At 35.1% G+C, this 13,125-nt stretch overlaps 1 protein-coding gene across 1 annotated transcript; it reads left to right on the top strand.

The window, feature by feature from the left end:
- Positions 1-7,288: 7,288 nt before the first annotated feature.
- On the top strand, positions 7,289-10,819 carry LOC150033824 (uncharacterized). Its single transcript, XM_090317086.1, has 2 exons — positions 7,289-7,624; positions 10,673-10,819. Exons 1-2 carry the CDS (start codon positions 7,289-7,291, stop codon positions 10,817-10,819), a joined length of 483 nt encoding a protein of 160 aa, XP_090173212.1.
- Positions 10,820-13,125: the final 2,306 nt, after the last annotated feature.

Raw genomic sequence — 13,125 nt, 5'->3', positions numbered from 1 at the left:
ACGTCCCATCATGAGCATGCCCCTGCGCGTACGCCCAGTGCTCTGGTATGCCCATTTGCACCTCAGCTTTCCCCTAGCGCGCACTTAGTGTCACAATCGCCCTTTCAGAAGATTCACTTAGTGATTGTGCGACACTTGCTCTCACTCAAGAACAAGTTAGCTAATTCGAATTCGAATTCGAATCACCGATGGAACACCGACTGCCTCTCACACCTCTACCCCCGTTTTGGAGAAAATGGGTTTATAGGAAAAAGTTTTTGCAAACGTTTGAAAGCATGATGTAAACAAAGAAAGATTATAGTAGACTAGAAAGCACTAAGCAACAACAACAACTTTATAGCATACCACTTTGGGTGTGAGGATATAATGATTAGTCTTACCGACAAAAAGACATCTGCCACCATTGCATATGGAAACGAGCGAGCAATCATACACTAAGAAAAGTACATAGAAAGTAAACTAACTAGAAAAATGAAATACATAGGATGAAAACATGGTAAGAAGATATGGAGACAGACATGCAACTATGGGCAACACGCCTTAGATAGGCATGACCGTGGCATTCTCCCTCACTCAATTGGTTGATGTCCCCACCAACTGACTCTACTCGAACTCAGCAAATTGTTGAGCAGTTGCTTTGAGGTCTTCTGTGCACTCCCAATGAACTTTTCTATCTTGTAGGCTTTTCCACCTCTCTAGGAACTCTTTCAAACCTTGTCCTGGTCTTTTAACTCTATTGCTTCTTCCACAAGTCTCTCATTGACTTCTTCCTCTATCGTTTTGTTCGTCGTGGTAGGCAGACATGTCACAACACTACATCACTCATCAGCATGGTCGGGGTGATAGGGCTTCAATCTACTTACATGGATGATAGGATAAATCTCCAACCACGACGGTAATTGCTTCCGATAAGAGGCTTTCCCAAACTTTTCGATAACTTCCATTGGTTTTTCATATCTCTTCACGAGGAAACATTCTCTTTGGCCTTGCAATAAAAATTGTTCTGGGCGCAATCTTACCTGAACTTTGTCCCCTAGTAGGACTTGTGTAAGCTATCCGACTCGACGACACGGCGCTTTTCCAAGATACACAGAATATCTTGAGAGGATTTCCCTTCCATGGTTTTAACTGACTCGTGGGTAAGGTCCCTCTCCAACTGAAGGGTCGAGATCATCTTTATCCCATTCGATTGCTTGATCCCGACATGTATAATAGTGGGCGTAGACCTTATGACCACTAAGCATTTGGTGAGGGGTACCGGTATTACCTTGTGCCCGAGCAAGAATTCCATCCCCAATTCCACGTCAAATTCATCCATTTTGACGATCACAAAATCGATAGGGTCACTCCAATCCCTCAACTTTACGACTGTTCTCTTTACCATTCCTATAATAGGCAAGGTCGTAGAGTTCACTGCTTTCATTTTCCCTGCGCCTCTTTCCCAATGAACATTCAACCGCCTGGATTTTGTTTTAGACATAAAATTATTCGTGGCTCTAGAGTCGACCATGGTACTCTTGGCCGATCTATGGTTGACCCAAGCATCTACATACATAAATCTGCCTTTTTGAGGTTCCTTTGTTTCTCCCATATTCCTCTAGAGGGCAGTTAAGAATCTTAGGACCCAAACTCGTGGGGTTTCATCTTTCTATGCTTGTATATTCTTGTCGTCTGTATGAACAGCTTGCCTTTCGAGTTTGAGGCTAATGAGGCTTGAAAGTATTAAAGGTTGCCCGTTTCGGACACTCAGTTTCCTTGTGTTGTCCCTTGCATATATAACAGAATGTGGCTGATAAAAATTCTATTGATTTGGCCCTTACCACGTATTTCCAATCTACGGTTGAAGTGGTTTGCAATTCCAGCTAGTGTCTCTATCTCCCTTACTATTTCTCGATGTGCTTGAATAGTTGCTCTTACTCCCTTTAGTTAGGAATCTCGAATGTTACGTCATCTTTTGAAATTCGTCAGTTAATCAAACAATCGTTCGGCTACTGTGTATGCGGTTAGGAGATCTTGTACTCTCTGTTCATATAATTTTGTTTTCGCCACGATTTCATACCTTCAACAAAACAGAAAACTTTGTATTTTTCAGACATATCTTGTATGTCCAACATCATCCCGGAAAATTGTTTCATATAGTCCCTAATAGTGCTAGTATGTTTCAATTCTCGTAGCTTACGTTTTGCCAAAATTTCAACATTTTCGAGAAAGAACTAAGAACGCAACTCTTGTTTCAGTCTCTCCCATGTGTTGATGGTGCATCGACCCTCTTGGATGTCTAGGAAACGGGATCTTCATTATAACTTGGCATCCTCTACTAAATGCATCATCGCCAAAATGATCTTTGACTCTTAAGCAGTTGTGTTCATAGCTTTGAAATATTGCTCCATATCAAAAATAAAATTTTCTAGTGCTTTCGTGTCACGAACCCCACAGAAGGGCTTAGGCTCGGATACTTTTACCCTGTTGAATTGGACTGCAACCCCAGTTAGAGTCTGGTTTCTTACCACTTTCATGGTGAGGTTAACTCTTGCATTAATGTTTTTGATCTTTGCCATGATGACATGGAGAGTTGCTTGAAATTCTTTAGATAACTCAGACACCATCTGAATTATCACTTTCTGCGAGCTGTCTAGTTTTTCAACATGCTCTTCCATAGGGGCAAGAGAGCCCAACGAGCCATCTCCACGCCTTGAAATTACCAGTTCTCATAGCTTTTGCTTTTATGGTTTCAACTCGTGTTAACAAATCCTTGATGGCCATCCCGTCCAAACAACCAACCATCGCATCGATTTCATTGGCCTTATTAGGGACTTCTTGTAACCGAGTTTCTAGGAACCAAACCTATTTAGGGACTTCCATTAGATTGAGCATTTGCTTTTCTATCTCGACCAACCGGTCAACATGGGACTTGCCCAACTTTTTCGTAGCAGACATGACCACAGCTTCTCAACTTCATGAGCTAACTTAGCTCTGATACCAATTGTCATAATCGCCTTTTTGGAAGCTTCACTTAGAAATTGTGCATCACTCATTCTCACTTAAGAACAAGTCAGCCAATTCGAGTTCAGATCGTTGATGGCACATCGAGTACCTCTCACAACCTCCATCTTCGATTCGAAGAAACTGGTTTTAGAAAATGTTGAGAATGTCGTAGAACTCGCAGTTCGTAAATTTTATGTTAAACATTATATTTATCCATAAAATATTATTGAGTATCTTATTCAATAAAGTAGTTGATTTTGCATTCTATTATGAAAATCTAATAAACATATCCATGACTATAGTATGAATACTTTAACTTTATGTTGTGGCATAAATAGGATCAAGTTAATAGTATATAGCCTAAATGTTCTATAAGTATATAGATGAAATTCAGTATCTCATCCTGATAACACTGTTGGATGCAGTCCATTTTATATAGGTAGTACAAATTATGTGATTCACAAATCATTCATGTAGAGACATGTGAGTGGGAGTATCCTATGCAATGAGTTTGCATATAAAATGGACCACAAAATAGTTACTTTTCTTTAGAACGACTGTTTACTGTTAAAACTGACTATTTCATACTTAAGTAACCTAGGATAACTTGATCTTAATCTTGAGCTAGCTATGAACTTTTGTTTATTCAACATTATCCTTTGACCTGCATGGGTGAGAGTAGTCCAACAGCAATGCTCAATAAGCATTCCATTTTGGGAATAAGACCAGATGGATAACTGGGGACATAGCTCTGCAAGATGGAATTCACTCTTACCCATATTAGGGTTAGCAAATAGGTTGTTTTTTTAAGTGCTGATTCCAGGTCTTAAACAATCGGGACTCCGTCTTTTCATGATAGAGAAGGACATGATTCATAAGTAGTATTATGAATTAAAATTGTTCATTAGAGGGTTAGTGGGAACTTAAGGAACAAGATGTATTTGTAGGGGTAAAATGGTAATTTTAACCTAGCTGAAAATACAAACAACCTGTGAAGGATCAACTATAGTGAAAAGAGTGCAACTATCGAGCTTTGGTGGTATGTCTTGATAGTTAACGAATAGTAATTAATTCGATTAAAGAGTTTTAACGAATTAATTACAGATCGTTAGAGCTCATGATCTGTAGGTCCATTAGGTCCCTCTACTAGCTCATTAAATTGGAGTAACAAATTGAGTATTGATGTATGAAATTAGGGTTATGAATTTGAAATGTTCAAATTCAATTTTAGGGTTTTCGATTGATTGTATATGATGCAATTATAAACGTTTAATTTAATTGAAATTAAACGAAAATTGAAAAATAAATTAATATTTAAATTATTATTTAAATATAAAATTGATTTATTGGTGATATTGATATTTTATTAATTTAATATTTAGATATTAAATTAATATTATTTTAATTAAGAAGTTTAATTAAAAATATTAAAATTAGTTTTATTTAATTAATTATTTTTGAATTGATTTTATAAAACTAAATTAAAAAAATGAAAATGATTTTTGAAATCATTTTTACTTAGTGGATTTTTCCATTTTTTTGGGGAAAATCCACTAACCACATTTTGTTGAATAGTCACCAAATTCCATTTATAGTTTATAATGATCTTCAAGCTGGAGCTGTTCTTCATTCAACCCTATACATTTGCATGAATTCTACCTATATAAAGAAGCTCCATGCATGAAGAACAATAAGCATTCTATGTTATACTTGCTGAAGTGATAACTTGAAAATCCTACAGACCCCTCACTTGTTCTTCATCAATTCAACTTGATTTAGTGTTTCAATCACACTTTCCAGCTTGAGTATAGTAGAGAAGATCTCGATGGTAGTCCTCTTGGTGTTTCAAGCTCTATCTTGATGGATCTCAGCCAAATTTGTGAAGGATATCTTCAAAGGTAATATGTGTTTCAAACCCTCTTTTGAATATCATATGAACAGCATGCTTAAAACTCAAACTAAATGCAGTTTAAGTACTTATTGATTTTGTAGTCTTCCGTTGCATGATATATCATTCCTTCAATTGGTAACAAAGCATAATTTAAGTACTTAACTATTGTTAATTTGAGTTTGGTGGGTGTTTATTCATGAACTGCATGAAATAGTATACTGATGTGGTTTTTTCAAGGTTTTGGCATTTTAATCCTTTCAATTATGTTTTTTATGTTGTAATTGGCTCTTATTTGATTGGCCTTAATATGTGTTTAAGAATTTGTAATTCATATAAAGTCATTAGAATTTGAAATTAGGATGTAATTGAAGAAAGAAATGAAGAAGGTCGAGCTACAAATTTCTAGTTCTTCAACTACTATTTGAATTTCCAGCGAGATTGGACCAAGTTCGAGTGAGATTTTGAGTTCGAACAAGATTTTGAATCAAGTTTGAGCGAGATTCTGTTGGAATTTCGAGCGAGATTTCAAGTTCAAACGAGATATGAATCAAGTTTGAGTGAAATTTCAAGTTTGAACGAGATTCTGATGGAAGTCCTAGCGAGATTTCAAGTTCGAACGAGATTTTGATTCAAGTTCGAATGAGATTTCAAGCCAGAAGCAAGATTCTGATGGTTTGAGCGAGATTTCAATGAGCCAGCGAGAGATCATGTTTTGAATAAGATTTCAACCACCAGCGAGAGATCAAGTTTAAGCTAGATTTCAATCCAAGCGAGATTCTTGAACCGATTTAAGAAGATTAACTGGTTTGACTAGTTTTCTTCAAACTTAACTCAGTTCATTTTCAAAATTGTTTTGATTGGCCTCGTTCAGGTGGTTCACATCTGGTACAAGTATTTTTGTGTGCAGTTTGGAGCTGTTTGAAGCAGTCAAGAAGAGGTTTGGAGCTGTCAACTGTATTTTGTAATACATAGGCTTTTGTTTATTTAAAAATGCCAAAAATAAAAACCGTATCAGTATGTGTTTAATTGTTTATGCATGTGATGTAAGTTATAATTAATTAAATCTTGTATGTGCATACAATATGCCATGTAGATTTAAAATCCCACCGTAGGAAGCATGTTACATGCATTGAAAGTATGTTATAGATTGTTATAATATATAGTATCCATGTATAGTGTTTCTTTTAATATAAATCTTTTATTAAATGCTTTTGATGAATGTTGTGGATGTTTAGAATGTTTAATTTTTGTAAGTTAACATGCTCACTTATGTTAACAACTAGTTTTAACCGTTAAAATAGATTGTTACCTTATAAACTTTGATTACAAACTCAAATTGATTCACTTAAGTTGACGGTTTACATAACACTTCCTACCTGGGGATTATGACCGAAAGATTGAGCATTGTTAACTAATCTTATGAGCTTGTATGAGCAGTGTGAGTTTTAAAACTGGCTTAAACGCTTAGACATCGTAGGGTTATATCCAAATATAATGATAAAAATGATATAGACTTAGGTGGTTTAAAAGTTGGTCATTTTTTAACCTAAGTAAATAGACAACCAAACATTTAGAACACTTCAGTAGGAGGTAAACAATATATATTTGATATATAGTTATCAGCCCTCACCTCCTGAAAAGTTCACACTGTGAGATCCATACTCGGCTTCGTATCGCTTTTACCGTGACTACTCCATTCGGAAAGTGTTTGCATGAGTCAATAACAAGGTGAATGGGGAAAGTAGTTCATAGTAAGTGGGTGAAGGAAATGTGTCAACATTTTCCTACGGTCTCCTCCATTAGTTTGAACCATGAGATTCCTATGTTGCGTCTACTGCCATTTTTAGGCAGCACTAGCTAGTCGTTAACCACAGCGATCCCCACAGAGGGTTGTAACATAGTATTTGGAACAACCCAAGCTTCAGTAATGAATAGGGTCTTATAGTGTTGTCTTGGGTATTGTCTTCCATTTTGGGGGCATATTCTATTCTATAAGATCTAAAAATGGCGGGTCACACTTACAAGAATTACAAATTGTTAGTAAAGATCTTGACCGAAAACGATAAACAAAAGAACTATAGGAGTAAAAAGTTATTCTGATTCAGTATTTGGTCAAGAATTGTCTTGCTTTAGTGAAGGAATTGTTTATTGCCCCACGATAGCAACTGTTCTAAATCACCAAAGTATGGTTGCAAAAAAATAAAGATTTATTGGGTACTTTATTATTTTGTTAGAATTGGATTTAGATGTATAAAGCTTAATAGAATTTGTTTAAATTTTTTCAGCAATGTCAAATTTAATTATACAACTATTAGCTTCCGATAAGTATAACGGTGAAGGATATTCGAATTGGAAATCCAACATCAATACGATATTAGTTGTGGATGATTTGAGGTTTGTGTTGACGAAGGAATGTCCTCCGATTCCCAGTCAATAGCGAACCGAAATATTCAGTACATCTATGATCGTTGGGTTAGGGCTAATGAAAAAGCTCGGGCCTACATCTTAGTAAGTATATCAGATGTACTTAATAAGAAACATGAGGTAATGCCCACCGCCCGTGAGATAATGGCGTCACTTCAAGAGATGTCTGGGCAACCGTCATCCTCTGTTCGACATGAAGCCATTAAGTATGCATACAATACTCGCACGAAAGATGATTCCAACATTAGAGAACATGTTCTCGATATGATGGTCTACTTTAATATTGTTAAGGCTCATGAGGCAATGATAGATGAGATAAGTCAAGTAAGTATGATATTCGAATCTCTCCCGGAGAGTTATCTGCCTTTCAGAACCAATGCTGTTATAAACAAAATTACTTATAATTTGACCACGTTGATGAACGAGTTACAGACATATCAGTCTATGATGAAACTTAAGGAAAAAGAAGTAAATTTTATTTCTAAATTTAAGAAGTTTTTTAAAGGGTCGACATCTGGAACAAGACCTACTGATAACAAAAAGTTTGTTCCTTCTTCTTCAAAAGATAAATCTATACAAATGAAGAAGAAGGGTAAAAGGAATAAGAAAATCACTGCTAAGAATAACAAAAACAAAAAAATGACTCCCAAAAGAAAGTATTTCCATTGCAGAGAGGATGGGCATTGGAAGCGTAATTGCCCAAAGTATTTAGTTGAAAAGAAAGTGGAAAAGGCAAACAAGGTAAATTAGATTTACTAGTAGTTGAAACATGTCTAGTGGAGAATAGTCACCTAACCTGAATATTAGATTCAGGCGCCGCTAATTATGTTTGCACTTTTCTACAGGAAACTTATTCTTGGAGAGAACTTTCTAAACAGGAAATGACTTTCAAGGTGGGAATGGGTGAAGTCATTTCAGCTCATTCAGTGGGAGATGTCACGCTATATTTTGGAGAGTCTTTTATCTTAATTAGGAATGTATATTATGTACCTAAGATGAAAAGAAACTTGATCTCCAGTTTTTGTCTGCTAGAAAATATGTACAGAATACCTTTTGAATCTAATGAAGTGTTTGTTTATTCAAGAGATGTTCATATTTGTTCTGCAAGACTCGAAAATAACTTGTACATATTTAAACCAACTGAAGCAAAAGCCAATCAAAACATAAAGATGTCTAAAATGGCTGAGAATAAAAATAAGAAACAGAAAATTTCTCCTAATGCCTATCTTTCACATCTCAGACTTAACTCAACAAGATTGAGAGATTGGTTAAAAATGGTCATCTAAGTCAGTTAGAAGATAGTTTTTTACCTCCATGTGAATCATGTCTTGAGGGAAAAATGACAAAAAGATATTTTTCTAACAAAGATCTTCGTGCCAAAGAGCCTCTCGAACTTATACAGTCAGACCTATGTGGTCCGATGGGTGTAAAAGCACGAGGAGGCTATCAGTATTTCGTTAGTTTTATTGATGATTGCTCGAGATATGGTTACATTTACTTATTCAGTCACAAGTCTGAAACTCTTGAAAAGTTCAAAGAATTTAAGACCGAGACAGAAAATTTGTTGAGTAAAAGAATTAAAAAAGTTCGATCTGATCGAGGTGGTGAGTATATGGATTTACAATTCTATAACTATTTAGTAGATCATGGAATTCAATCCCAGCTCATAGTGCTTGGAACACCACAACAATATGGTGATGTAGAAAGGAGAAATTGAACCTTGTTAAACATGGTCCCATCAATGATAAGTTATGCTCTCTTACCTCAATCCTTTTGCAGGTATGCAATACAGACTACAGTATATATTCTAAACGTATTTCCTTTAAAAAGTGTTTCAGAAACACCGTATGAATTATGGAAAGGACGCAAAACTAGTTTACGTCATTTTCGTATCTGTGGTTGTTCAGCACATGTGTTGGAACAAAATCCTAGGAAACTGGAAACATGTTTGAAATTATGCCTCTTTGTAGGATACCCTAAAGAAACAAAAGAAGGACTGTTCTATGATTCCCAAGAAGACAAAGTATTTGTATCGACAAATACTACATTCTTGGAAGAAGATCATATAAAGAATCATGTACCTTGCAGTAAACTAATATTGCAAGAAATGACCAAAGATTCTATAGAAACATCAATAAGAGTTGTTGAAAGTTGGTCCATCAACAACTATTGATGTCCCATCACGTCCATCTCAAGATTTGAGTATGCCTCGACATAGTAGGAGGGTTATTTAACAACCTGAACGCTATATAGGTTTAACAGAAACTCAAAACATCATACATGATAATGGATTAAAGGATCCATTAACCTTTAAAAAGGCAATGGAAGATGTTGATAGGGAATAGTGGATAAAAGCCATGGACGTTGAAATGGAGTCTATGTACTTCAACTCTATCTGAGAACTTGTAGATCAACCACATGGGGTTAAATCAACAGGTCGCAAATGGATCTACAAGTGCAAACGATACCAAACGGGCAAGGTGTAAACCTATGAAGCCAGACTCGTGGCAAAAGGTTTTACCCAAAGAGAAGAGGTTAATTATTAAGAAACTTTTTCTCCTGTTGCCATGATAAAATCAATTAAAAGACTTCTATCTATTGCCACATATTATGACTATGAAATATAGCAAATGGATGTCAAGATAGCTTTTCTGAACGGCCATCTTAATGAAAGTATTTTTATGTCTCAACCAGAAGGGTTCATTGAATAATGACAGGAATAGAAAGTCTGTATGCTTAAACGATCTATATATGGGTTAAAACAAGCTTCAAGATCCTAGAATATAAGATTTGATACTACAATCAAATCTTATGGCTTTGAACAGAATGTTGACGAACCTTGTGTATATAAGAAGATAGTAAACAAGACAATAGCATTCTTAGTTCTTTATGTTGTTGATATCTTGCTCATTGGGAATGAGACAAGCTTCCTTGCTGACATAAAGAGATGGTTAGCAACACAGTTCCAATGAAAGATTTGGGTGATGCTTAATACGTTCTAGGAATACAGATCTTTTAGAATAAAAAGAATAGAACCCTAGCACTATCTCAGGCATCTTATATAATATGCAAAATTCCAAAAGAGGTATGTTACCTTTTAGACATGGAATTCATTTGTCAAAGGAACAGTATCCTAAGACCCCTCAAGATGTTGAGGAAATGACAAGAATTCCATACGCATCTGCAGTTCAGAGTTTAATGCACGCAATGTTATGTACACGCCTGACATATGCTTTGTAGTTGGAATCGTTAGTAGGTTCTAATCCAATCTAGGACAAAGTCATTGGACTGCTGTAAAAAATATCCTCAAGTATCTAAGAAGAACGAGGGACTATATGCTTGTATATGGACCAAAGGATTTGATTCTTACAGGATACACTGATTCTGATTTCCCAGATTGATGTAGATTCAAGGAAATCTACTACAGGATCAGTTTTCACTCTCAATGAAGGAGCTACAGTTTGGAGAAACATTAGCAAAGTTGTATCATTGACTCCACAATGGAAGCAGAATACGTAGCCGCATGTGAAGCCACTAAAGAAGCAGTATGGCTACGCAAATTCTTGGCTGACTTGGAAGTAGTTCCAGATATGCACCTACCTATCACACTGTATTATGACAATAGTGGTGTTGTTGCCAACTCCAAAGAACCAAGGAATCACAAACATTGAAAACATATTGAGAGAAAGTACCATCTCATCAAAGGGATAGTACACCGAGGAGACATGATTGTCATGAAGATAGCCTCCAAAGATAATCTTGCTGATCCATTTACAAAGGCTCTCTCGACTAAAGTGTTTGAGGGCCACCTGATTGGACTAGGACTCCGAGTAACATAATCTAGGGCAAGTGGGAGAATATCTATTATGTTAGAGAATGCCCTAGTTTATTGTATTTTCCCTTTATGTTTCTTAACATTGTATTGTATATATTTGTTCTCACTGAAGTTTTAGTCCAAGTGGGAGATTGTTGGGAATGTACTAGAACTCACATTTTGTAAATTTTGTGTTAAACATTCTATTTATCAATAAATTATTATTGATTACTTATTCAATAAAGTTGTTGATTTTGCATTCTATTATGAAAATCCAATAAACATATCCATGGCTATAGTATGAATACTTTAACTTTATGTGGTGACATAAACAGGATCAAGTTAATAGTACATAGCCTAAATGGTCTATAAGTATATGGATGAAATTCGATATCTCATCCTGGTAACACTATTAAATGCAACCCATTTTGTATAGGTAATACAAATGATGCAATCCACAGATCATTCATGTAGAGACATGTGAGTGGGGGCATCCTATGCACTGAGTTTGTATATAGACTGGACCATGAAATAGTCACTTTTCTTTGTAACGACCGTTTACTGTTAAAACTGACTATTTAGTACTTAAGTAACCTAGGATAACTCGATCTTAATCCTGAGCAAGCTATGAACTTCTGTTTAGTCGGAATTATCCTTTAATCTACATGAGTGAGAATAGCTCAGCAACACTACTCAATAAGCATTCCATGTTGGGGATAAGACCAAATGGATAGCTGGAGACATAGCTCTGCACGATGGAATCCACTCTTACCCATCTTAGGGTTAGGAGATAGATTGTTCTCTTAAGTGCTAATTTCAGATCTTGAATAATCGGGGCCCCGCCTTCCCATGATAGAGAAAGACATGATTCATAACCAGTATTATGAATCAAAATTGTTCATTAGAGAGTCAGTGGGAACTTAAGAAACAAGATGTATTTATAGGGGTAAAACGATAATTTTGACCCAGCTAAAAATACAAACAACCTGTGAAGGATCAACTTACTGATTATGGTTTATATGGACAAAAATATATCTACAGTGAGAAGAGTGCAACTATCGAGCTATAGTGGTATGTCTTGATAGTTAACGAATAGTAATTAATTCGATTAAAGAGTTTTGACGAATTAATTACAGATCGTTGGAGCTCATGATTTGTAGGTCCATGAGTTCCCTCTACTAGCTCATTAAATTGGAATAACAAATTGAATATTGATGTATGAAATTAGGGTTATGAATTTGAAATGTTGAAATTCAATTTTAGGGTTTTTGATTGATTGCAAATGATACAATTATAAACGTTTAATTTAATTGAAATTAAACAAAAATTAGAAAATCAATTAATATTTAAATTATGATTTAAATATAAAATTGATTTATTGGTGATATTGATATTTTATTAATTTAATATTTAGATATTAAATTAATATTATTTTAATTAAAAATCAATTAAAATTAGTTTTATTTAATTAATTAATTTCATAAAACAAAATTAAAAAATGAAAATGAAAATGAAAATGATTTTTGAAATCATTTTTACTTAGTGGATTTTTCCATTTTTTTAGGGAAAGTCCACTAACCACATTTTATTGGATAGTCACCAAATGTCATTTATAGTGATGATCTTCAAGTTGGAGTTGTTCTTCATGCAACCCTATATATTTGCTTGAATTCTACCTATATAAAGAAGCTCCATGCATGAAGAACAATATGCATTCTATGTTATACTTGCTGAAGTGATAACTTGAGAACCCTACAGACCCCTCACTTGTTCTTCATCAATTCAACTTGATTTAGTGTTTCCACCACACTTTCCAGCTTAAGCATAGTAGAGAAGATCTCGGTGGTAGTTCTCTCGGTGTTTCAAGCTCTATCTTGGTTGATCTCAGTTGAATTTGTGAAGGATATCTTCAAAGGTAATATGTGTTTCAAACCCTCTTTTGAATATCATATGAACAACATGCTTAAAACATAAATTAAATGCAGCTTAAGTGCTTATTAATTCTGTAGTC

The sequence above is a fragment of the Benincasa hispida genome, chromosome 9 (genome assembly GCF_027475165.1).
Source record: "Benincasa hispida cultivar pf3 chromosome 9, pf3_genome.v1.1, whole genome shotgun sequence".
Lineage (NCBI taxonomy): Eukaryota > Viridiplantae > Streptophyta > Magnoliopsida > Cucurbitales > Cucurbitaceae > Benincasa > Benincasa hispida.
This window is presented reverse-complemented; position numbering and strand designations above follow the sequence as displayed.

Excerpts from the sequence above, each read along its gene's own strand:
- LOC150033824 (XM_090317086.1), top strand. The coding sequence starts at position 7,289 with ATGTCCTCCGATTCCCAGTCAATAGCGAACCGAAATATTCAGTACATC. Across the intron at positions 7,625-10,672 it reads TGATAGATGAGATAAGTCAA|GATACACTGATTCTGATTTC; the intron begins GTAAGTATGATA and ends TGATTCTTACAG.